This window comes from Armigeres subalbatus, chromosome 1, assembly GCF_024139115.2.
Source record: "Armigeres subalbatus isolate Guangzhou_Male chromosome 1, GZ_Asu_2, whole genome shotgun sequence".
Taxonomy (NCBI): domain Eukaryota; kingdom Metazoa; phylum Arthropoda; class Insecta; order Diptera; family Culicidae; genus Armigeres; species Armigeres subalbatus.
In genome coordinates, this window is record NC_085139.1 from 214,750,254 (window position 1) to 214,778,049 (window position 27,796).

General features: G+C 38.9%; 2 protein-coding genes across 2 annotated transcripts in view; one reads left to right on the forward strand and one right to left on the reverse strand.

The window, feature by feature from the left end:
- Positions 1-27,796, forward strand: part of LOC134210849 (muscle-specific protein 20-like) — a 211,210-nt gene that overhangs the window by 113,639 nt on the left and 69,775 nt on the right. The window lies entirely within an intron of this gene.
- LOC134205759 (myophilin) lies at positions 10,707-27,522 on the reverse strand. The gene is made up of 3 exons (XM_062681324.1): positions 27,306-27,522; positions 11,805-12,125; positions 10,707-11,738 (listed from the first exon to the last, which is right to left on the reverse strand). Exons 1-3 carry the CDS (start codon positions 27,309-27,311, stop codon positions 11,556-11,558), a joined length of 510 nt encoding a protein of 169 aa, XP_062537308.1. The 5' UTR covers positions 27,312-27,522; the 3' UTR covers positions 10,707-11,555.

Below are 27,796 nucleotides of genomic sequence, written 5' to 3' on the forward strand. Positions count from 1 at the left end.
AGAATGATCCATCGTAAGAGATTCTGGGTCATTCAAGAAACCCCTGGAGTTAGGCCTTAAGAACTACACGCGTCACTCTAAGATTTATCGGACTATTTTAAAGCTAGTACATGCCCTTTTGGATGTGTAGAATAGAATAAGTCAGCAGTCAGCGGCAGAGGTTCTTGAACATCCAAGAAATCCCTTGAGATTGGCACACAGGTCTGCACGGGTAACCGAAGATAAATCGATTGATTTTTAATGTGATACATGCCCATTTTTGATTATAGAATATGATGTATCTAAGGCATAGGTTGTCGGTTATCCAAGACATACCTAGAGCAAGACCTTAAGATCTACTAAAAAACAAAAGAGAATTGCCCTTTGTGGTGCATAAGCACAGGGCATGTTTCATATTTGAAATAACCCAATTGCTCTATGGTTACGCATGTAGATCTAAAGGCCTTATTCCAGGGATTTTTTGGACAACCAAGAATTTATACTTTGGACACATTCTATTCTATGCATCACAAAGGGCATGTTTCAAATTGGAAACAATCCAAGTAACCTTTGGTTACGCATGTAGACTTAAGGCCTTATTCCAGGAATTTCTTGGTCGACCGTAAACCAATGCTGGGAACGCGTTATATTCTTTGTATCATAAAGGGCATGTGCCAGTTTTGAAACAATCCATTTGATCTATGATTACGCATGTAGACCTGAGGGATTCTTGGACGACCAAGAACCTATGCTTGGAACGCGTTCTATTCTATGCATCACAAATGGCATGTACCATATTTGAATCAATCCAATTGATCTATGGTTACACATGTAGATCGAAAGGCCTTATACCATAGATTTCTTGGAAGGCCAAAAACCCATACTGTGAACACATTCCATTCTATGCATCACAAAGGGCATATACCATATTTGAAACAATTCAAGTAATCTTTGGTTCCGCGTGTAGACCCAAAGGCCTATTCCAGGGATTTCTTGGATGACCAAAAACCTATACTGGGTACGCATTCTATTCTATGTGTTATAAAGAGCATGTACCATGTTTAAAACCGTCCGATTGATTTTTTGTTGCTTCTATAGACCTTATGGCCTTAATCCAGAGATTTCTTGGACTATCAAGAACCTATGATGTGAACACATTCTGTTCTACGTATCACAAAGGGCATATCACATTCGAAGCAGTCTTATAGATCGTTGGTTACTCATGTAGACCTTAAGGTCTCACTTCTTGGAAGCGTGATATATGTACCGTGCACAAGGTCACATGCGCCCACCAAATAAATTAAAGAATAAACATATCTTGTATGCACACATCAACTAGTTACACGAAAATTTAGCAAAAAAAAAATTAATTAACATTTCATAAGCTTTCATTGCAGTGGAAACGAGAATAGGACTTTTCATAAATTGATACTTGATTTTTCTGTCAGTTCACTGCTGTTTGTTTACATTTTAAGGCTGGCGCGTTTTGGCGTCAGGGTGGCACGTTTCAACCCGCATGGTTTGAATTTGCACGAAAATGCAGCGCTTCAAAATAAAATCGTTTTCTCGGAATATAGGGGAACTGTTCCATTTTCCATCTCACTGAACATATATTCATCTCATCGCGAAACAGAGAAATACGGCACTAATTTCGTCGCTTCTTTTTGCTAACATGCGTGCTTACTGCTGAAAAAAATGACAAAAATAATAAACAAACCAAATACCTTTCCATTGCTTTGTTTTTCGTGAGACCAATATCGGAGCTATGAGATGAAGTCCAGGAGCAGTAACCCTAATTGGTTTTTCGTCCAAATTTTTATTCCGTATTATAGATGGTAAGTCAAATTAGTGGTTAACACATTGGAAGTACATACTTTCGATTATTATCATCGTTAAATTCGAAGATTTGCTTAGGGGGCGCATATTGACTGTCCCTCCCCTAGGTGAACAATAGAGGTAATAAACTATAGAGGACGGTTGTCGCTGCGGTTCCCTTTGTTATTCGCGAATACGAAAGTAATGCCTCTACTCACTCTTATGGCAAAATCTCATTGCTATCTGTCAGACTGTGCGTGAAACATGGCCGCCAATCACCCATTCTTGTTCCTCCACAGTAAAATCCCATAAGGAACTGTCAGACTGTGCGTGAAGTATTTACCTTCGTAGTCGCGAATCGTTCCCAAACATGTTGGGTACCTATCTGTCAAAACTTTGACATTTAGTGCCCTATCCTCGCCAGCAAAGGATAATTCGCCAGTGACGACAGCGACAATCTTTCTCTATAGTTTATCACCTCTATTATGTGAACTATGACCAGAGCTATGTTGTCTCTAAATTTCGTGGTGTGGATAACTATTTCTTTTAAGTGGACCACGATCAGTAGACCACGAAATTCTTCTTGCCAAACTGAAGAAACTCGGTGTTTCACTAAGCTCCATGCTTTGGTTCCTATCGCGACCCTACCTGGTGAGCAGCTTGTTTCGAATCAAGATAGGCTCGTCGGTGTCGGAAATATTCTATTCAATAACTCTGGATTTCCGCAGGGCTACCTACCGATGGGGGCTGCAAAATAGTGGGTTGACATCAAGGAAGGAGCGCCCAACAGAGCTCTGGTCCCCACAAGTTCCTATCTCACGCTTCCACGGGTCGTCCGATGACAAAAGATCGCCAGCTAAGGGTTGTGTACTTAGCTGGTAGTGCAGCCTGGGCACTGTTGTCCTTCTGACATCAGCTAGAGTGAGAAGGTACGCCTCGAGCGTCTGGTCACCAGGAGGTGCGGCTCAAACAGCGTATGCCTGGTACCCAGCGGCTGATCAACGAAATGCTGTATCGCGTCAGCTATTATACCTAAGGTGACAGCCCCACCTGCGCGATGTAGGTAACGCGACCCCAGTAAGGTAGCTTACTGAAGCCTCTCATATACCACGAAAAATGGAGATAGAAGAGAAAGAGATTGGAAACTCGGTACCTGGAATGTCAGGACCCTAAATGAACCTGGACGAGTGAGCCATCTGGCTCGCGAACTGCAGAAGGTTGGAGTGAATGTGGTCGCTATTCAAGAAGTCCGATGGCGTGAATTCCGAGCCGTGGACCCCACGACCAACACTGCATTCAAGTATAACATCTATCACAGCGGCGGCGGAAAAGCAGAGCATGGAGTTGGTTTCGTAGTGATGGGCAAGCAGATGAAGCGAGGAAACCCATTAGCGAACGAATCTGTGTTATCGGAGACGCTAACGCTCAGGTCAGTAGAGAGGACTTTTTCCGTCCCATAATCGGTAGGGAGAGCCTTCACTCCGCTACCAATGACAACGGCCTACGGCTAGTAAATTTCGCTGCTGCCAGAGGGATGGCCATCAGTAGCACCTACTTTGCACGAAAGAATATCCGAAAGCACACCTGGAGACACCCAAATGGTAAAACTTGCAACCAGATAGACCATGTTCTGGTGGATGGGCGCCATTGCTCGGATGTGTTATCGATGTGCGGACATTCAGAGGTCCGAACATTGACTCTGATCACTACCGCGTTGTCAGTAAAATTCGATCACGGTTGTCAACTGTATCGAACGAAAGATCACAGCGAACGATGCGTTACAATATCTAGCGATTGTCGGCGGAAGGTGTATCGGCCGAGTACCGCCAGAAGCTCAACGAACGGATAAGTGCACTCAACGTTAGCGACAACATCAATGATCTATGAGAGTCGATCCATGCAGCGATGAGCACAACAGCACGAGAAGTGGTAGGCACTGCACAGAGGCGACCCAGGACGGGTTGGTTCGATGTGGAGTGTCAGAGAGTGACAAACGAGAAGAACGATGCCAGAAGCCGAATGTTGGTGTCGGGTACCCGATCGAATAGAGATCGGTACAAGGAAGCAAGAGCAGCCGAAAAACGAACCCACCGCAGGAAGAAAAAAAAGTACGAAGAACAAGTTATTTGTGAGGCGCAGGAAAAAAATGGAGCAGAACGATATGCGGAGGTTTTATGAGTCTGTCAATGGCGTGCGGAGCAAGACAGCGCCATCTCCCGTCATGTGCAACGACCAACAAGGGAATTTGCTGACAGATAAAACTGGAGTGGCTGCCAGGTGGAAGCAACACTTCGAGACTTTGTTGAATAGTGGAAGTGACGGTGCATCGGTGAACAGAATAAATATTGGCGACGATGGACAAGCTGTGGAGTCACCTACACTAGATGAGGTTAAAAAAGCTGTTAAAGAGCTGAAAAACAATAAGGACCAGCTCCCGGCTGAACTTCTCAAACACGGCAGTGAGCAGCTTTATGAAGTTCTGCACCATATTATGTCGAATATATGGGTAGACGAGGAAATGCCTGCTAGCTGGTTGGACGGCCTCATTTGCCCTCTCTTTAAGAAAGGGCACAGACTGGAGTGCGCCAATTACCGAGGAATAACCCTCCTTAATTCGGCGTACAAAATTATGTCCCGTATTCTGTTCAACAGATTGAGAACGCTTGAAGAGTTCTTCGTCGTCGAATACCAAGCAGGTTTTCGTGAGGGCCGATCAACGACGGATCAAATGTTTACCCTGAGACAAATCCTTGATAAATTCCGGGAGTACAACTTGCAGACACATCATCTGTTTATTGATTTCAAGGCGGCGTACGATTCAGTGAGACGGAATGAATGATGGCAGATTATCCTTGAACATGGTTTTCCGGCGAAACTGGTACGGCTGATTCGTATAACATTGGACGGATCGAAATCAAGTGTAAGGGTTGCGGATGAAATATCGACGATATTTGTTACCTTAGATGGATTAAAGCAGGGTGATGCACTCTCGAATCTACTGTTCAATATAGCGCTCGAAGAAGCGATTAGGAGAGCTGGCGTGCAAAGAAGCGGTACCATTATCACAAGACCGCATATGCTCCTGGGGATTGTACGACAATTCCCCGAAAACCAATTCCCCGAATGCAATTTTCCCGAATGCTTCTCTCTTCTTTATGAGTGCGAAACAAAACAATGGGTATCCAGATAGCCATGCAAACAAAGGCGTAGGATTGCCGATCCGGAGGTTGCGAGTTCGATTCTCGGTTCGCTCTAGGATTCATCCGGGTGGGAACCATTTTCGACTCCTTTAGCACAGTGTATCCATTGTATTAGCCACACAAAACATTCATGCAACTGGCAGGCACGGGAATGCTTTCAATAACTGTGGAAAATGCTAGTAGAACACTATGTTGAAAAACATCCCAAGGCAAAGGAGATATTGCTTTCTTTATATGTATAAGTTTGTTCGGTATGATGAACGTATCTGCCCGTTTTAAAGCAAAGGGAAAAGATGATGTCTTTTTAAAATGGACGGGTCTGCCCGGTATAAGCCAAAGGGAGGAGATATTGACTTCTTTAGATGATAGCATCGCCCGGTATTAGGGGAAAGGAAGTGATAATGCCTTCCTCATATGAATACGTTTGCTCGGTATAAGGCAAAGAAGATAGTTAGTCCCTTCTTTATTTGAACTCGTTTGTCTGGGATAAAGTGAAAAAATGAGACAATGCCTTCTTTAAATTATGGCATCTGCCCGGTGTAATGCGAATGGAGGAGATACTGCCTTCTTGAGCTTGAGCTTGAGCTTGATTGACTGCTCGTAGTTGCTACTCCATTATGACCAGATCAGCTGTTCTTGCACAGGGAACCAACAGATGTTTGCTTGGGACTAGCACACATCTTCAATGTACAAGTACTGGTGATCTCATTTGTTAGGTCATACTGGCGCCTGCCACGTCAGAATGCAAGTCAATGTTGGGAAGGGGGAGGAAATGATGATGCAATCACTCGCCCACTGCAAGCCGAATATACCTCTGCACTTGCCACGAGTTCATGCGGAATTTGTTGGAGTTTCTGGGTTAGGTTGGAGAGGCAGAGGTCCGTCTTGGTTAACGAGCTGCCAATGCACTATGGTCTAGAATACAGATTTACGCGGAAAGATGCATTTTACTCCAAAACTATATTTTTTAGAAAAAACTGTTGTTCTACAAAATTGTTCGAAATAGTAAGGCCATCATTATGGTTCTACCGAAAAATAGGGTGGCCCATCATTTAAAAAAAAATAGAAAATATTTTTTTTATTTCTCGGAATATTGACATGTTATGTTCTACAAAGTTGTAGCGTAGCTTATTCCAATCAATTTCGCTGAAAATTTTTTTTTCTGTAGCTCTTAAGTTGGCTGATTTAGAGCAATTTTACCTAATTGGATTAGGGTGTACCTTAAAAAACAGTATTTTTGATCTACTTTTTTTGTTGTAGATTTCTCGAAAAAGTCGTGTTCAGGTGACTTTTAGAGCTCAAAAAAATGCAACTTTTGATGGGTAAATATGCTCAATATCTTTTTCCGATCAAAAGTTATAATCGTTTTTCCGTCAAAATTACATTTTTTTCATAAGTTGATATCTCCGGTTAGGGCAGACCAAAAAAATATATTTACACGGCATTTGAAAGAGAAAATAATATTCTTTATTATGACAAAAAATTGGAGATATGTTATTTTTTTATCTCAAGTTTTATCAATTTTACTAAAATCATGTTTTTTCAAATAAATTATTATAACTCGACAACGGAAGAAGATACAGACGATATTCTTATGGCAAAACACGCGTTTTGAAAAGCCCTAAAAGTCTTTAGAACATGACATTCGTGAGAAATGAAAACTAAAAAATCTACAGCTTTAACACTTTTTATAAGTTTTATCATTATCATCGTATTGCAAGATTTACAAGAAAAGATTCATTTTCGGTCTGAAGCATACTTTTAAGAAACAAAGTTTGTTCTACAAAGTTGTTCTGGACACTTGGACCATTATTATAGAGTTACCGAAAAATAGGGTGGGCCATTTTATAAAAATGTAAAATTTTTATTTATTTTATTTTGCGGAATATTGACATAAAATGTTCTACAAAGTTGTAGCGCAGCTTTTTGCAATCAACTTTGCTATATAAACTTTTTATGTAGCTCTCAAGCTCACTTGTTTAGAGTAATTTTACTTACCAGGATTAGGGTGTCCCTTAAAAAACAATATTTATGATCTGCTTATTTCATTTTTTATTTTTCACGGATGTCACCTTCTGAAGACTTTTGGGGTTTTTTAAAACGCGTGTTTTGCTATAAAAATATCGTCTGTATCTTCTTCCGTTGTCGAGTTATATCAATTTATTTGAAAAAAACATGATTTTAGTAAAATTGGTAAAACTTGAGATAAAAAAATAACATATCCCTAATTTTTTGACACAATAAAGAATATGAATTCCTCTTTCAGATGCCGTGTGAATATATTTTTTTGGTCTGCCCTAACCGGAGATATCAACTTATGAAAAAAATGTAATTTTGAAAGAAAAACCATTATAACTTTTTATCGGAAAAAGATATTGACCCAAGATGAATACACCACTAGGTGTTACAATCTGCCAAATTCACGATTCTGCCATCTTGGATTTTAGTATGGGAGAGCCAGCCGGTTTGTTGTCGTTTTGCACTGAAAATGAATTTTTCACCCCCGCCTTCTTCTCTCCCACAAACTTGGCAAATTGGAGCACCTACTAGTGTATTCATCTTGTATTGACCATATTTACCAATAAAAAGTTGCATTTTTTTGAGCTCTAAAAATCACCTGAACACGACATTTTCGAGAAATCTACAACAAAAAAAGTAGATCAAAAATATTGTTTTTAAAAGGTACACCCTAATCCAATTGGGTAAAATTGTTCTAAATCAACCAACTCAAGAGCTACAGAAAATTTTTTTTTAGCAAAATTGATTGGAATAAGCTGCGCTACAACTTTGTAGAACATAACATGTCAATATTCTGAGAAATAAAAAAATATTTTCTATTTTTTTTATATGATGGGCCACCCTATTTTTTGGTAGAACGATAATGATGACCTTACTATTTCGAACAATTTTGTAGAAGAAGATTTTTTTCTAAAAAATATAGTTTTGGCGTAAAATTAATCTTTCCGCGTAAATCTGAATCCTGGACCATAGTGCAATGTGATAGATAGGAGAAGGTTACTGATGGAATTTCTAGTTGGATGTAGGAAACGAGCTCTATAGATCATTTCCAATTCTAGCAGATTACTGTTAGAATACTCAAATTGAAGGTATAGGAATAGTAATGGAAACGGTATGGGAGTTCATTTCCAGTTCTAGTGTTTGCTAGAACATGAGAAATAAAGAGAAAGATACAAAGTAGGAGAATGGAACGGACCTGGGATTTAACCCACGACCTCCTGCGTATGAGGCAGAAGCAGTAGCCATATGACTACCAAGTCCGCTGAATGGAGGAGATACTGCCTTCTTTATATTAACTCGTCTATCTGGTATAAAGCGTCTGTCCGCAATAAGGCAAGAAAAGGAGATAAATCGTTCACTAAAGGAGCGCGCTTGTCAGGTATAATAAAGGATTGATATAGAGCAATTTTTGGTTTCAAAACTGCTACTATGCTAAACCACACATTTCTAATAAAATGCCAATTTGTTTAATAGAACATTCTGAAAAAAAACGGCATTCCACCAAAGGCATTCTGAAAAAGGTATAATGCATCAAATGTCATATACTGTATACTGCAAAAATTTAATACCACCTAATACTATTCTGAGAAAATGAATTCGGCAAATGTTGTTTCAGTAAATTAATATGCATTCAATACATATTGCTTAAGAAGGGATTTTATATATTTTTTTCCTTGTTCGGGCCAAATTCGCCCTACATCAAAATTCTTATTCTCATTCTCAATTCATTCATATTTGCATTGTTTCGAGCCTACGCTTATTTCTGAAGAAGGGACCACATCTACCATTGCTTTATTTCGCGAAAATGTCTTATTTTAAAGAATGGATCACATATTAGGCTGATGATGTCTAATAAGACACTCTTGAACGTATCTTTTAACGCTGCTCTTTTCGGACACATACAGTCGATGGCTAAGATATGTTTGCAAGAGGCACTTTTTTCGGGGAATTGTTCTATTCGGGGAAATGTTACATTCGGGGAATTGTTACATTCAGGGAAATTGCATTCGGGGAATTGTCGTACAATCCTCCTGGGTTTTGCGGACGATATCGTTATTATCGGAATTGATCGCCGTGCCGTGGAAGAGGCTTTTGTGCCTTTTAAGAGGGAGACAGCGAGGATTGGACTCACGATAAATACCAGCAAAACGAAGTATATGGTCGCTGGCAATCAACGTGGGTTCATTAGTGGTGGTGGTAGTGAAATGGTGCTGGATGGTGAAAAATTTGAAGTGATGGAAGAATTTGTGTATCTTGGAACATTAGTGACGTGCGATAATGATGTTACCCGCGAGGTGAAAAGGCGTATTGCAGCTGCAAATAGGGCTTATTACGGACTTCGTAACAAGCTTAGGTCCCGTAATCTGCAAACGAAAACAAAACTCGCGCTGTATACTACTCTGATTCTTCCGGTGGCTTGAAACATGGACGTTAAAGGAGGCTGATCGGAGAGCTTTCGGAGTGTTTGAGCGTAAGGTGCTGCGGACAATACTCGGCGGTAAACAAGAGAACGGTATCTGGCGGCGTCGCATGAATCACGAATTGTACCATATAAAGGGCTGGATATTATTAAGCTTATACAACACGGCAGACTACGGTGGGCTGGTCACGTTGTTCGTATGCCGGAAGAACGTCAAGCCAAGATAATATTTAGTAGATAACCCGGAAAAGGCCGCAGGCTTCATGGAAGGCCGCGTACACGATGGCTTTTTGCAGTTGAAGCGGACCTGAGGGCGCTCAATGTTCAGGGCGACTGGAAGCGATTGGCCCAGGATCGTGTCTAGTGGAGAAGGATACTCCATTCGGCGTAGGTTCATCGAAGAGCTGTAAAAAAGTAACACAGACTGCATGGAGCTTTAAAATATGATGCGTACCTACCTTCGCAGATTGATGTTCACGTAATTTGCTGTACCCCTCCCCTGTATCGAAAGATGTATCCTACTCGTACCACCATAGAATATGCCAATCAACTTCGACCATATACTTTCCCGGACTTTCCCTTAGTGCAGCATCTGAAGGATCCCGGCGTTATCATGGACAGCGGGCTTACATAATCCCCAGAGCCAATCAATAATTAGGCTTCATGTTCTAAATTTCTGACATGCTACGTGATCCATTATGTCTCCGAGCCTTCTAATGTTCGCAAATTCTATCTATTTTGGAGTCGAATGCAGTCATATAGACCGCTGATCGTTTCAGTTTTATTCATAGAGACATCAGTTGTCAGTTGGATTATAAGTGGCCTGCCCCAGTTCCCTTTTTTCTTTTGATTAAACGGATCTGTTACATATTTTCTAGCAGTCTCATTTTCTACAGATTCCATACATTCCGCAGACTCCAAACTCTTCATGGAATTCGGGACGTTCTCTGGGACGCCTAATAATGCGGAACACATAGGCTGAATCCGGGCCTATATACTAATCAATCCAAAATCATATCCGTTGGCACCTTGGAGATTGTGAACGAATACTCAAAACTTGTCCTCCATGAAAAAGTCCGAATAAATCTGATGTTTGCTTTACGTATTTTGTTAACAGATCCTTACTTGATTTACCTAAATTGTTAGTTCCAATTCTCCATATAGCCATTGTCTAAATTCTAAATTAAATCCAGTCAGTGCATGAATTCTGGTAATTTCTCCAATAATGATGAAATCTTTCTTTCATTCGTTCCATAAATAGGTCTCGTGAACCATTACATAATTCAGGTCTTATTTTATTGCTTCCCCAATAGCAAGAGTGCGAATAAATAATAATGAGCTAACTAGTAGAGAATAGGAGTAGCCTTGACGCAATGGCAATTATGTCACCACTGTTGTTGTTACCGCTTCTGCTGCTGCTGCTGCTCCTCTTGACGTATTTTCTAACTGACCAGAGTTTTTCTTTATTTGCTCGAGTTGCAGTGAAGCGATGACCGACACGAGCCAAGACATTAAACGCCTATTTATGTGTGTCGCATGCATATTTTTACTTTCTTCAGAATTTTTTTCACCCCGACTTGTTGAACCGATCTCGGGCACTGTTACTGCGTGGGTGTCCATCAAAATGGCAACAACCGTCCCATTTAGAGATTGAGGCGATTTCCGACCGCCGCTTGGCATGTTCTCGAGCGTTGGGCCCACTATAAATAGCAGTGACTGCAAAATTGCCGCTGTTCATCTCTGTCGGATCTGTGTTTTTCCTACCTCCGCTCGGTTGGAGAAATTAAGACGGTTTTCTATCTTTTTGGAAAATAAATATAATCCTAAAAGTATGGAGAGAGCATGCCCTCGAGACAAGTAGCAGCAGCAGCAACCGCGGAGCGGAACGATTAAATTAGCACACATACCGCATGTTGTTCCAAAACACTTTGAAACGTTTGCCGTGGCGGCCAGGCTCCGTACGTACGAAAATAGTTATAACAAAATTAAAAGTACATCTTAGGTTAGAGATATTGTATGAATGAGTCGCTGACTGAAACAAGCACGGTCGGACACAGCCTGGTTGAAGCGCCCCGCGTGTGATGAGTGAATGAGTTTTGTGACAAGTTGATACTCTGCGGTTTCTACATGTGACGCGTGTTGCCGAATCCACCGTGTCCGGACTGGGATGCGCCCTTGTTGTATCCCATCTGCAGATTCAGCTGGCCCTCGTTGGCTCGCAGCTGTTCCTCGGTGAAGGAACGCTCGTTCTTTTCGGCCATCTTCGGTCCGAGAGTCGGCCCGTTGTACTCTGGGTGTTTTTGGGTCTGAAAGTCGTGAAAATGGTGAGACTTAAAGACTTCCGCAAGATAGGAACACACTCGAAAACTTACAATTCGTCCCAAAGAGTACAGACACAGCGTCACCTGGGGGATGTTGCGTCGCTCGAACAGATCGGCCGTTTGGAAGATTTCCTCCTCAGGGACGCCGTACTTTTTGATGGCGGCTTGGAATCGTTGAACGTTCTCCATCAGCTGGAAGTTGGTGCCCCGTTCCTGGATCTTTTTCACCGAGCCCGGGGTCAGTTTGTTGGCCAGTTTGCACAGGACGACGCCATCCTTGAGGACATCTTCGTAGGCACCGGGTGGCAGTTTCTCACCCAACACGGCGCTGATCCACTCTAGAACTTCCTGTTCCTGTTGCTTGTTACGAGGCTGAAAGCGAAAAACAATGAGACATGAATTGGATGGTGCACGCCAAGCGTTGAGATTATGGTCATTAACTATTAAAGGTTGAAACGGAAGCCAAGATCAATTCATTGCTGCTAGCAATAGTGTTCGCTTTTGAAATTGAGACATCTGTATTTCGGAAAACGTTTTTATGGTACACCTGACCGATTTGAATGCAACAAATTATATTAGAAGGCCAAATCGACCTTATTTGCCACTTTAAAAAGTCCACTAAATTAATGATTTTTGATAATAGAGAAAAAGTTTTTCATGATATCTCTTCTTCTTCTTCTTCTTATTAGCATTACGTCCCCACACTGGGACAGAGCCGCCTCGCAGCTTAGTGTTCATTAAGAACTTCCACAGTTATTAACTGCGAGGTTTCTAAGCCAGGTTACCATTTTTGCATTCGTATATCACGATGATACTTTTATGCTCAGGGAAGTCGAGACAATTTCCAATTCGAAAATTGCCTAGACCGGCACCGGGAATCGAACCCAGCCACCCTCAGCATGGTCTTGCTTTGTAGCCGCGCGTCTTACCACACGGCTAAGGAGGGATATAGAATATTTATTTTTTTCAATGGGTTCATGAAAATAAAACAAGGTCCTATTCAAAAACGGAATTAAACAATTTTTCATGAATGGAAGCCGATATTTGTATACTTATAAACACAATTACGTACAGGCCATGAGTATTTTCTTTCACAAAATTCCATTCTACAGAGTTCAGTACGCAAATAAATTTTACCTCAGATCGTTCAGTATAAACAGTGCAAAACGAGCCAACATAAACATTAACACGTGTTCAGCGATCATTTGCCGCTCCTTTCGAATTATAATATTCGTAAGATCAACAAACATTCCCCAATCCAACCGCATCCACCCAGTTCAAGTGAAAACGTGTGCACGGCACCTGTCGATTGCCATCATTCTACTTCTCAACGAGAGGCAAGTACGAATACACTTAAAGACATTTTAAAGGTTACACTTTGAAGGCTGGGCAAAATAGCCCTACTCGCAAATAATCCGTTGAAATTTTTTGTTCCCATCTTGCTACAGATTAATATTAGGGATACCTTGGCTACGTTTGGTTAAAATGATTTGACGTGACGGTTGTTCTGCTAAAAAATCTTCATTTTAACCACTGTAATAGATTTATCACACGAATATTGAAAAACGAGCATTTCAAATGATTTTCCACTTTGTTATTTTGAACACTTTGCCTTATGTGTAAAGTAGATGGGCAAAGAGCCAAATGACGAAAATATATTTCGTCCATACAAAAACCCATCAAGTGATTCCATTTTTCGACCGTATATTGCCTGGTAGCGTTTGCCTACAAGTTTTCTGTCAAATATGCTTGATAAGCGAAAGTAAATATCTGCAATCTACATGCGAGCAATAAAACATTTAGATGATCGTAAATCTGTCTTGCTAATGCATTCACCAATGAACTCATATATCAACCGTTGCAGAAAACAGATGGCCACGCATGACATCATGGGACATAATTATATTTACCACATTATACTTTAATTACATACCGGCTAATTTAGACGATGCGAATTTCGATGAATGTTTAAATGTTTGTGGAACTCGGCGAAAAGTAAGAACACGCTGAATTTGACCTGGGTTCGACTTATTACCCGGTTAGGGCGGCCAGCTGAGATTCATATTTCGAACAATTGAGCAAATTTTTTACTGATTTTTAGTCCACGACTTGAAGTATTTCCATAGATCAATGGTTGACAATAATTATTGTTTCCATTTTTTTTTACCTTGTCTTTATTTTAGGGCTCAAGCGCCATTAGGCATAACGGAGCCGTTATATCTTTGATTTTTAGTTACAAAAGAAATAAAAAAATAGGAAATGGGATAATATTGTTTCCATCTGATAGCGAAAGAATAGAACTTTCATATAAGGGAAGATCCATTAATTACGTAACGCAGAAATTGCCCATCTTCAACCTCCCTCTTCCCTATATCACACTTTGTGTATGAAGCATCTATAATTTTTTTATGGGTCGTCACACTCCAGGAAACCCCTCCCCGCCCCCTCTACGCGTTAAGTAATTTATGGTTGCTCCCTAAGCGCTTGATAATCATATTTTATGGATGATAAAACTATTAACACTGAATGATTTTATTCCGCCAAACTTTGTCTCAAATGCCGAACACGCATAGTAAAAAGTGTCTCAAATTCCGAACACCACATAAAATGCACTAAAATGCAAAATTTAAACGTTGTCTCATCGTTGGACAAATACAATGTCCTTGTAATGTACGCCTATCTAGTAAATTCGTTTATGTATGCCATTATTCAGAAAAATCTCCATGAGAGAAGTGTTCGGAATATGAGTCTGTTCGGGATTTGAGTCAAAACGGTACTACGGTTTGAAAACTGTCCCCACCAGGCTTGTAAAATGTCATCTGCATGTCATTTGACTTATTTGTTCATAACTTTCTTCGGAAGCCAAATTTACTTCAAAATTTTAGATGCACGCATAACGCTTGAGTAGTGCTATATTTTTGTCCAAAGGTACATTACTCTAAATATAACATCTGAGGCTAGAGAGTGAAATCTCTCCAAAATGTCACGTGTCATTTGACATAATGTCATTTGAATGACATTTTGCCTCCCACGCCCCAGATTACATATTTACAGCAATTTCTTGTTAGACAAAGTTGTAGCCACATTTAAGCGCTATAAGTTCGCCATACTTGATAGTTGATAGCTAACTACTAAAAAAAGGTCTGGGAAAATTATAAAAAAGAATGTAAATGACATTTTTTTTATGTCAATTTTCCGGAGTGAAGAACGTTTCCGGTGGGATGATGATACGACAGAATTGCTAGAAAGGGAAAGAATGCTTCCGGTGTGAGCAGCTTGAGGTGCAAGAGCAGATTTTTGTGGATTCGGTAAACGATCTTCGAGGTGAAAACACGCGAAGTTTGGAGTCTCGAGTTTTCTGTGCCGACTGTTGGGAGAGTTCGTAAACATAGAACCCATAAGCGGAAAAAATAAAATAAAAACATAAAACTGGATTTGATTTATGAATCTTGTGATTGATAGTCCTTCGCTCTTATAAAATATGCAACTTAATGATTTTGTTTCGTTTATGCAACATGCAGTGTAGTATTATTTGGTTGTTTGTTTCCAAATGTCAAACACGTACTACATTGCAATGTTAATTAGACATTGATCACAATTCAAACGTTTTTGACATCTTGATTCAACCTTTTCGTGCTTTGATGTTTTTCCATTGCCTTTACTGAAACTGAATAGAAACAAAGTGCTTTTGGAAGATGTTGCGTGTGCTACTTGGGTCAATTGTAAATATCAAAATGAATCTTGGCTCCGTTAAGTGTTATACACGCCCGAGCCTGTCAAATAAATGCAATATAAATATACAAAAAAAAGGATAACAATAAGAATAATTCAAGCAACGAACTATAGGACACTACAAAAACTTTCGTACTAGAAGCCCACCATACAGACATTTTGGAATTCATCCTCTGGAATAAGTTAATGACAAGCTACTAAATGATCGAAGTATCGAACCCAGATCACTAGAAAATTATCAAACCTATCCTTGGTTTAAAAGTTTCCAGAGGTAAAAAATAATTGTTGAAATCAGCGAAAGCTATTGATTTTTTTTTTAAATAAAGTACGTTTCATGGATTATTAGAAGCCCACGGAAAAAGGTTTTCTGCAAACCTCTAAATAATAATTGAAACCTGAGGGACTGAGCTTTAAAAAAATCTTTGACAATCTTACGATTTCTTAGAAGTTCGCTTTGATCCATAACCATTTCTGAAAGTTAATAAAATCATGGCAGTTAGTAATACTTGATTGAAACATTTGATTGACTTAGACTAACTTCTGTGATTCATTACTTTTGCATGGAACTTGTGAGAATGTTCGATAATCGTAAGAATTCAAAAATGCTTCTCAGCAATCCTTGTAATAGCAATATTTGTCTTGAAAATCGTGAAAAAATTCTTAAATTATGTGAGAATTCTGTCCGCAAAGATCTTGATTATTTCTAGAATTGATTCTGGTGCTGCAGAACTGTCCCATATTGATATGGATATGAATGGAAGAGCAACTGTTATGCTTTCAGCGGGAGTATATGCACATTCCCATCGATTTCGGAGACAAGCTCGGTAATATAGTGGCTACAGCTTCTGCCTATAAACAGGAGGTCGTGGTATCGATCGCATGCTCGCCTTTTTCCTGTGCTGTATGTCTTAGTTCATTTTGTGTTTCACGGTCTACCGAAACGATTCCTACTGTTATACCTTCCACACCAACGCCTCCCAAACCTTCCGTGGCATCTATGAAAGGTCGTAGAGTTCTCTGCACCGCTGTTGTAGCGGGTGCAGTTCTCTGTGGTAACGCGATGCTACTCTTATACAATAGTCTAGGCTTGTAACACCCACGGATTTTTTTTTTTTTTTATTATTTCTTTATTATAGAGGTTTGCAGCCCTGGGCTGGCTCACCTCTAAAACCCACGGATTTGTGCGAATCGCTTAAAGCCAATACTAATACCAGGATTTTTGCCCAAATCGGCATTTCCTATTTGTCCTAGCCACGACTCTCAACGTGGATGCGCCTCTGATGAAAATAAAACATTTGTTTCAATAAAGTAAAAGTGATAAGATTAATTTTATGCCAGCATCGGCCGAAAATTTGAGTTCCTTGTTTGAATATATTTCAGAAACGCGCTAAAGGCAATACTTTCAATTTTGATTAGGTTTATTCCTATGCGTTTGGTGCATGGTTGACTTGGCTAACTTTCGAAGACAACCTTTAGTGATAAACTCGATTTCTCTTTGAAAAATCATTTCAATAAAGTCTTTAAAAAAGAGAACCGAGTTTTAGTACTATTCAACTGTGGCAACTCGAATATTTTTGAATTCCTCCAGCATCTTCGGGATATTTGCCAACGAAAATATTTTAAGGTAGGAGGAGACCCCCCAGTGCTTGACACATGAACCATTCAACGAAAAACTCTCTAATTGTTCAGATTATGTACTTGTGTACGATATACACAAAATATGATCACTTACGATCCATACAAATTATATTTAATCATTTAAACACGCCTGATACATATGTAAGCAAAAAGACATAATTTAGAATAATGATATTATTCATTTGCTTTAAGTTGTAGTGTAGATTTTAAAATGAGTTATATCAGCGTATTTGACTGTCCAGCAAAATTTCTTACATCCTACTCGAAATTCATACCTTATTCAATGACATGACACAAATTCTGCTTATTTCTGTGGCATTCTGATACCAACTAAATTGAAATAAGTTTAACAAAACAGGTGTAAAGAATGGCTATTTGATTACATGAAAAATCTTACTGTCCGGACCCAGGGGACAGCTACCGGATACAGAAATTGATTTTACACTACAGGTTCATTATATTTCAAACAAATGATAATAGTTAATTAAAATGTGGCTAATATTGACCATCTCCACATAATCAGAATGTATTTGATTATTTTTTTTTTATAATTGATTCACACTTTCCAAAGTAAGGCAAAAATGAAAACTTTTGGCGTTTTTGTTCAATTTCAAATGTTGTACAAAGTTTACAACATCAGGATCTTATATTCCTTAGAGTCGTTTTGAGAAGTGTCCGGTATCGGGAGGTGTCTCGCGCTGGGGAATCTACCCCCTCCCCCCCACTTTACCCTCTACAACCCAAATTTTTGTTTTCGCCCAAAATCACTATTTTGCTTTCTTAAATCGATCTAAACACGGTTTGGGCATTAGAATTTTTTAATTCTTTTTTTTTTTTTTTTTTTTCGATAGTTGACCAGCTGTAGTCTTAATAGACTGGTATCTCGGCTGGGCTCTCCATGTGATACACAATACTAGCAGACGACTCAAGCTATGTTGCTCACTAGGTCACTGCGGCCTGGGTTTGTATTGTGATCATACCGATACATTATTCTTTCTATCTACAGTCTGTCAATTATAAACCGAACAAATAATGAAAGCTCAACATGTACATAGATGTTTTCTGAATAAGTAGTTAACATGTAAATTTAATTATTAGTTACTTGGAGCCGACATTCAATACCTAATAGTAGTCTATGTTGACAACGGGTGGTACTGTTGCCATTTCCAAGTAACAATTTCGAATAATGATGTAATGATATCATTCTGGTAGGGTAGTTTCAAAATAGATTAATTTAAGTACTATTGTAATAAATGGACACATTGAAGAGCTTCCCTTATTTTAACACGGTTGAGTATCGGATGTTTGTCAATACGTCGTCGAGTTAATTGTATCCTATCAGTCACAGTAATGTCCTATGTTAAAGTTTCAGTAGTCTAATAGTGATCATTATACAAAATTTCTGTCCAGTTGTTCCGTAATTGCTTTTTTTGGTCAAGTTCTATTCCCTTTTCTAATATTCAAACCTTTATTATTTATTAAAATAATGAGGTCTAAAATTCAGTTATTCAGATTCAGGGTATACAATATTCAACGCATCATATGGTCTATCCTCATTTCCGTAAGTGGTCAAGTTATTAGTCTTGTAGCAATAATAGTGGTACTAGTTATTCTCTATCTTGTGAGTGCAATGGTCTCAATTAACTATTCTAAACAGAACTCTGTCTCTTATCTTTCTGTCCACCGATGGTCATGTATTTATTTTCGTTTTTGATTATTTATTTGATATCTTTAAATTTCAGTCATTTATTTTACTATCGGTCATTTATTTTATTATAAGGTAAAGGTCAGCGAATTTGTCTTAATATGAGAAACACTAAGTCATGTCCCCTATATATCCGCTAATTTTTCTAACTAACCTAATAGAAGGAAGAGAGAAACAGTTTTTTTGCGTTGATCCCTGCAGCTAGAGAGACTAAAATAAAAAGATTATCGAGAAGATATAATAGATACATTCACTATCTCCAATGCCAAATTAGTAAATCTACAAATTCTACTTTTCACTACTAAAATTCTACTTCAGCTATACGGGTACAAAATGAATTATTGTTAGCTACTACTACAAGTATAAATAGATGTATGCTATTTGGATAAGCGTTTGTTTCAGGGTCTTGTTAGTATTAGAGTTATGTTAGTTAGCTACTGAGCCCCTACTGAGCCCTGCCGGCACCTCCAAATTTACCAATAGGCAGTTGTTGTTAGATCGTGCGACACTAACCATTAGTTAACTTGGAGGCATGGTACCTCAAGTGTTTGGTATAACTGTTGACCTTATTTAAGTGAGGTGTGATAAAAGTTTCTCTACGGAGCTTATTTTCAAACCATTACCATTAAAATAACGATATTCTTGTGAAAGAGATATAAAAAAAAATGGAAAAATATCCTAATTTTTTAATTTAGTGTTGAACTTAACCTTTGTTTGAAAAAAGCACTCTATTAAACAACAAAAATAAAAATAAATTAAAAATCTTTTTAAGACACTTGAAATATCAACGTCAAGCCCCTTATCCATGGACAGGGATTAGAATTTTTTAATTCGCGTTTTTATCAATTTCACACTTTGATTTTTTAGAATTTTGTTTTCAAGTTTTTTACCCAATCAACTAGTTTTTTGAATCTATTAATCTTTTTTTGATTTTTCAACATATTTAGAGTTTAAAAATTTCTATCCAATGCTGACGTATTGCATCAGTTTTTAAATTTTCAAAGTTAAATTTTTATTTTCCGTGTAACGAGTTGGATGAATATTTTAGAGTGTAACAGTCACCGCTAAAACCTTCTATTGATTGAGGTTAGTTGTAGAAAAATACTAAACTACAAATATTTCACTTCTCTAAGATATACGAGCGAAAACACGAAAGAACAAAATATTACTCAATTTTCAATATTTTTTTTTTGTAAATGTGTAGAACTTCGAAAATTGATTTTAAACCACATTTAAACATGCATTGAAGTTTATATAATTGATCAAAATCAAAAACTTTTCGAAATATAATCAATTGAAAATTACAAAAAATAATCAAAATACCCCGTCTAAAGGCGGTCTTGGGCATTAGAGGATTAAGGTGCCTTCGCACATACCCGACTTATCACTGATTTCTGTAAAAAAAATCACAAATTTCTTAACAGCAGTAAATAATTTTCCAAATTTTACAAATGGAAAAAAAATCGCAGAAAATCTACAAAATAATTACCGCACAGTTTTGCTGTTGATACTTCGGTGAAATCAGCCTAACCGATGATCAGTGATGTTTTCACGGGGCTCTGCGCATTCTGACTAGTCGCCATCGTAAAAAATATGCACAACTGTTCAACAACAAACGAATCAGCTATACCTACTTGAAATTTGCTTTCTCTGGAACAGCCCTACAGAGAGAACGAGTCCATATCCAACTATCGGCTGCTAATTACAGCGTAGCGTGGAAGGCGTGAAATCCCAATATGAGAATGAGAAATTGATCGCTAAGGCGATTATGGACTCATCTTTTGCAGTGTGGAAGGATTGAGATGGGGAATTAACAAAAGCATAAACAATCATGTTAATACACACATTACACATGAGAAAAATTTCAAATGCTGCAAAAGATCGGCGGGCAAAAGGGCCGTTTGGCCGAAAACCATTCGCCTGAACGCCATTTTGTCGTAGACAACTAGGCCGGAAGTTGCTTGGCCGAATATGGCATTTGGCCAAACAGGCCATTGGGCCGAAAGACATTCAGTCGAAAGGGTTATGCATCCGAATAGGTTATTCGACCGAAAATGTCGTTTGGCCGAAACGTAACCGGGTAATGGCCCTTTCGGTTACCATTTTACCGAAAATTTCGTTGGCCAAACAGGCCATTTGTCAACAAGAAGCACCGTGAAAAGTAAAAAGTGAGAAATGAGGAGCAAAAGTGAGGCCTTTCACTTCTTACTACATACGTCTCACTTTTCAAGGTGAGAAGTGAGTACTGAAGAGTGCGAACAAAGAAGTGAGACGTTTGCGAAAATGGAGAACTGCGAAATGAGAAGTGAGAAATGATAAGTGAAAAGTGAGACGTCTCTTCAGTTACTCTTCAACGGCGCTGCACTAGGGGCTGTTAACAAATTACTGTAGGGGGAAGAAGGAGATTAGAAAAACTCAAACCTTCCGAACAAAAAGTGATAACCATTTTTATTTTCCCGTGACCGGGGACCAAACACAATGACACACAAGATGAAAAATAGCTAATAGTTATCCGTCGGGCCATTGTATGATTAAAATTAAACTAATTTCAAAAGTACGAACTTTCTGAACAACATAATTGATATCAATGATGTGGGAAGGAGTTTGGCACTACGCAATCAAATATTTCTTTGATGAATGTGTTTAATATCGTAAAATTTATCGCCAGAAGCTTTCCTTACGATGGCCGTGCGGTTAGGGACGTCAATCATCTAGACGCATGTGCTATGGAGTGTGCGTTTGATTCCCTCCCAGTAAAGAGGAAACTTGTCGTAATCAAAAATTTCTTCACTGGTTCACTGGGTGTTATGTGTCTTGTCCGTTATCTCATGCTAGGTGTTATGTAGGGTGGTCTAACCTTTAATACTGAAACCGGTAATACCGGTATTACCGGCCAATTTTGAGTACCGAAAATACCGGTATTAGACCGGTATTTTCTATATTTTAGTTTTTTCTGACATATGAACATTGTTTACAATTTTTCCCAAAATATATGAAATTGTGAAAAAGTTACGTGCCGTAATAGTTCTCTGCCGGAGATCTCATGTGAAAAATGATTTGCTGCAAAAATATGACGGATCTGAATGCGAAAAAAACTTGTATTGGTGGCTGATAACAAGACACGTTGGAATAGTATGTTATCCATGCTCGAATGGTTCTATGAGTTGAAGGGGTAACGTAATATATCTTGGAATCGTCTGCTTAGAAGAGGCGGCAGCCTTGTAACAACAGCAGGACGTGCCAATTTTCACGCGCACCGAACGATTCTACAGGTACGACCTAAACCAATCCACAGCCGTTGATGAGACATCATGAGTAACATCAGCTTAGCAAGCAGAATTGCATGGTCTACAGTATCGAAAGAGGCTTTCAGATCCATATACGCTGCATCATATTGAAGCAACTATCAAATCAAGCCACTGTAATTGACGCCATTTTTAACTTAAATTGCCGCTAACATAATCGATGCTCTCAAAAAACAAATCCAGGAGAGATGATCGATCAGCATTAATGCTGAGACAACGACCCCACCTGACGATTGGTACGAAGAAGATGGATGATTTTTCTGGTTTATCAGTTATAGAACAACTCGTGAAAAAACTGCCGCAGAGCAAGACACTTACGTTGCCGATGGATAATATGTTGACATTATGATTCTAGCAAGCAATTCATAAACAAAATCTAATGCTATGATTCTGAAGGAATTAAAACATATTTAAAACATCAGACCCGTGAGGGCAAGTACTTGACATTGATTTTAGACGCTCTTTATCTCCCAAAAGTCCAAATCAAAAGCTTTTTTTCAATTTCTGAAAATTTTACAAATACCGGTAACCGGTAATACTATATTGACTCCACCAAATACCAGTATTTGACAAAAATGACCAATACTAACCACCCTAGTGTTATGTTTTCAGTCTGTACGACCTCTGGTCAAAGACGGTGTTACTGTCTTTTTAAAAGAGGGTGATGCAAATTTCGTCTCTTCATCATTCCAGTCTGGTACAGCAGAACGTCCTAATGTGTTCTGGTTCTGGTTGGCTGTGTGGTGCTACAGCGGTACACTAGGAGTTAACTTTCTAAAATCAGTATGACAAAAGGCATCTAAAGTTTGATTTCTCGAAGCAAAGCAACTTAATCGCAAAAATATTTAGCAGGCATTGTGTTCGCTACCTTCCTACATAACTGGTACCAAACAGTTTTTCGTGGAAAGTTCCTGCTTTCGACAAAACCCGCGTTAGATGTGTTTCGCCATACACATTTCTGGCGGTTAACTCAGGCTGGCTATTTGCGCACAAAGGCTCCTGGATCAGGGATTAAATCCAAAAGCTGTCATGACAAATCATGAGCATGAGCTATTACCCCATGATACATTTCTTTTAAAATGATCCAAACGCGAGGAGCACTGGTTCTAATGAAGTATTTCAACTTGTTTTGCGAAAAATATATGGTCCCCAACACAAAATGAGCGTTTTATCATCACTTCCCGGTGGGGGCTGCCTATCCGATTCTGTTTTTTCGCACAAGTTCGATAAACTTGTTTTCATGGCTTGTAATAACAGTTTTTGCCTCTTTATTATAGTTTTTCGTTATCATTATGAGAGCCATAACTACAAACTCTGCAATGTATGCTGGCAGCGGGAAGGAAAAAAAACAGAATCATCCGTCTTCGACGAGGTCGCACAGACTGAGTTTCTACACTCCAAAGCACGCAAATGCGCAAAGACGACTAACGCCGCTAACCGCATGGTCACGAAGCCCACAACCAGCCTCCACAGACAAACAGACGTAACACTTCTCATTTCAACATCGTTCACCTGGTGGCCATTGGTGCTCATCCACATTGATGCTCTTCCCTCCTCCTTCATGCGGGATTTTGGCAGAAGGAATATCGTGAGAGGTATACCATCACAAATATTGCCCTCTGCTCGCTTTCAAATCAATTTACATAGATATGATCGTTGCGCCATCTTCAAACGATTGCCAATTGCATTCCAAAATGTTTGATACATTTGAATCAACGGTTGCTGATGTTTACAATACTACACACGTATCGAATACCAGCCTTCACAATATCAGGGAGGAAGACATCATTGCCTATAGGCTATAGCTGGAGGTCTGTGGACTAAAAATCAAAGCAGTCCACAAAATTGCTCATCGTCCCCGGACGAGGAAATATAGGAATCAGCTCTACCTGATTGACTTGGTGCATGCGTCCATCACGTGGAAGGATGTCAAACTCAGCGACGTCCGGAAATGTGAAATCCGATGAAAAAAAGGCTTCTACCTGAACTCCGTGTTCCAACACTCCTTAGAGCAGTTCCAGTCCTTCCACCATTGCATGGATTACGTCAGCAGCCGGAAAATAAAACTCTTCCCCCGGAAGAATCTGTTCCGCTCTGTACCCCGTAGCAGCTGTCTCCAACGTACCTCGCAACCCAATTGCATAGTTGCAGAACCCCATTCGACCAGGTGTTCACTTCTGGTCAGGGATTGAATTCAAAAGAGAATGGAAAAGTCTCTCACTTATCATCTCTGTATGCATATACGATATGTAGTATACCATGAGAGACTTTTTTTTCCCAAGCTGTCATGACAAAGAACTGATTCGGGAAGCTATACCTCATGATACATTTCTTTAAAAAAAAACTCATAACATGTGTAGCATTAGTTCTGATGATGCATTTCAACTTGTTCCACACAGCTGTACGTTTCCCATAACACAAAATGAGCGAGAACAAAGCGAGAATCATCACTTCACTTCTCTGCCTATCCGATTCAATTTTTTTGCACTTGTATACAAGTTTGATAAATTTGTTATCATGGCTTTTTATGATTCCGAACAGTTCTAGACCAACATTTGAAAAGGACGTAACAGCCTAAATTTATTCTTTCTGATTCTTTGTCTACATATATAGCTACACGTAAAAAAACCTTATATGTTATGGCAAAAAACCATTCGATAATACTTATACTCTTCACTATGCCACCTAATGAATGATCCCATATCAAAAAGCTAATAATATTCATAAGTTAATGAAAAGTATAAGTTTTGGAATGTATGTGACTAATGCGATGTATAGGTTTTTTTTTATACATATCATTAAGCGCCTGCTTTGGCAAAAAAAGTATTAGAAATCTTAATAATAAATAACATTAATTTTTTTTACGTGTATATATGTAGACGAGGAATCAAAAGGAATAAATTTTGGCTGATAACCCCTTTTCGAATGTTGGTCTAGAGTTTTTGCCTGGGAAGAAGAAACAGATTCGAGAAATGTGTGTGTCAGGCCGAGCCGAAATCTAGCTGTCAGTGTGAGCCCAAAACGAAACTCTCGGCAAGCAAATTTTCGAAGGCAATATAACAACAATAACAACAATAAAATTTAGTCTTATCATGTGGCACCTACGTTGATTGTTTTTTTCTTGTTGTTTGTTGCCTCTCTTTTATCGTCTTTTGAGATCGATTTCTACAAACCCTGCTTCTGGCATGTTGAAAATGGCCACTAGGGTAGGTCTGATCAAGTGGAACACGTGCGCACTCACGACCAAACCCATTGTGCTGGTAGGTTTCTTCGAGAAAAAGGACATGGCATTCCTCACTAATACACACCTGAAACCGGAGAAGAACGATACCATTCTGAACTTCCGAGAGACTCGACCAGCCGACCAGTCGACCCTACCCATACCTGTCGTTACCATGTGATTTCGAAGTAAGTTCCAATATTCTTGAAATAAGCACCGATATCTTGGATTAAATTACTTTATGTCATTGCGAAATGCTGCATTCTAGTTATAGATGCGAAATTCAGAACTCCTGGCATAATGATGCACCTTCGAGATAGGAGGTTGGCCAAGAATCAATAATCCATAAAAACACGAAGACAAAAATACGGTTTGATACGTCCGACTTAGCCTAAAAAGCCTTCTTTAGATGAGCTGAAGATGGCTGAGTTCCATACTCGGAAAGCATATAGGATTGAAAATTGTCTGTATTTCTCTGGCCATCATGGCGGCTCAGATTCGAAGATTGCGACTAGACAAGACAAGTCCAACCTTTTCCTTAATCCAGTTGAATATGTACCGGAATAGTCGACTAGTAAAGTTTCTTGAAAAAAAAATCGAGTGGAAATTCAAAAGAATCCAACGCGGGATATTAGAAAAAAAAATCCCATGAAAATTCCGAAAATGAAGTACAAAAAATACTACATAGAAATATTTAGATAAATTTCCCATAGAAGATTAAAATAGTGTTAGTTCAGCAGGATTTTCCATAGAAGAATGGAAGAATTATTCATGCAAACACCAAAATATTTTTTCGTGCAAATTCCGGAGTACTTCATGGAAATTCTGAAGAATTTTACGCAGAATTATTGAGGATTTTTTCTGGAAATTCCAAAGAGAATTACTTCGATTTTTTTTTCCGGGAAATCATTCTGAATATTATAAACCCTGAATTAGTATTACAGATTTCCCAAAAAATCATTCGTAATTTATACTGAAAAATATTCATTATTTTGCCAGCAATTTAAAATGCATTATGATTTCCTGATAAGTCAAAAACAAATCTGGAGAGTTTCTACGAGAAATAAACGCAATAAAAAGTTTGTTATATGTACGTTTTGCACATTTACTGAAAAGCAGGTTATAATTTATCATTAGAGGCTGAAGTTCCTAAGTTTGAACCTTTTTTATAGAAGAGAGAGATACCATCTCAGATACAGAAACTGATCCATAACCAACTAATAACGGTGGAATAACAATCAATTTCCAATATCCAGCGATTCCTAATTTCACAATATTTTTTAAAGCGCACTCTGTCTAACTACTTTAAAATGCAACTATGGAGCATTTGTAATAGTTATTGAACTGCAAATGCACCTATGTATTAAATTTTGCCATAACTATACATTAGTAGAAGAAAACAGTATTTTTGTTTTGAAAACGATGAACTTTTTCCATGAAAAGCTTTTAAAGCTTATCATTTCTGACAATAGTAAAAGATTTTTAACGATTAAGCAATCCTAGATTGTGCATTAGACTTTCTAAGATTGAGTCTCATTTGTAGCCACAAGATTGTATAAACAGCAATCACAAGTATACATCAGTCAGAACTTGGGCTTGGCATTTTTTTAAAATTATTATCTTATTCGAATGCTTTCAAGATCGAATCATAGAATAAACATTGAACATACGTAACACATTTGAAACTTTAAAAAATACATCCTATATGCATTCAAATACAAGCTGACAAAACCTCAAAACGCCAAAGGAGTCAAATTTAAGTGTAAATATCTAATATCACTAAACTTGTAAGAGTTTTTAATGTAGATTTTTTTCCGTTATGTGTAGCATTGTGATTATTTCATTTTCTAACAAAATGTTGCGTATAGCATTTTAGAATCTTCTCCATATTTGACCAATCGGCACCATTACTAAAACAAAAGCAAACTGTGCGTGTGATAAAACTGAATTACCGCCATTCTCTGTGTGTGAGGTGTGCTGAGTGTTCTCCGGCAAATCTGCTCGAACCGCCAAGTACGGCCTTATAGATCTCACTTGTCAATCAAAAACTTTGGAATACTGTCGAGTTTACTGCTGAAATACTATCCTCCTGCTACCGCGGTTTGGAGCCTTACTTGGGTTCGCTACACCACCCGTTCGCGTCGATTTCTGCGATCAGACTGAGCTTGGAGATTCGCAAAATTGGCTTGGAACCAACCGGCGGCGCGGCGGCACGACCGCCCCCGTCCATCCATTGAGTTTTCGGGGGTGCATGGTGTTGTTTATTTTGTACTTTTTCCGAGACTCTTTTCCACACCGTCAGGCCGACGTCGTCGTTTCCACCCACTCACCTACAAATGATCGCGATCGGTCGTCGTCAGTCAGTCAGAAAGTCAGCCAGTGATGCCCTCTTTGCTGCTGTGTGGCTGGTTTACGGCTCTCACCAGAAGCCAACCGAAAAAAA

Excerpts from the sequence above, each read along its gene's own strand:
- LOC134205759 (XM_062681324.1), bottom strand. Across the intron at positions 11,739-11,804 it reads TGTACTCTTTGGGACGAATT|ACCCAAAAACACCCAGAGTA; the intron begins GTAAGTTTTCGA and ends CACGACTTTCAG.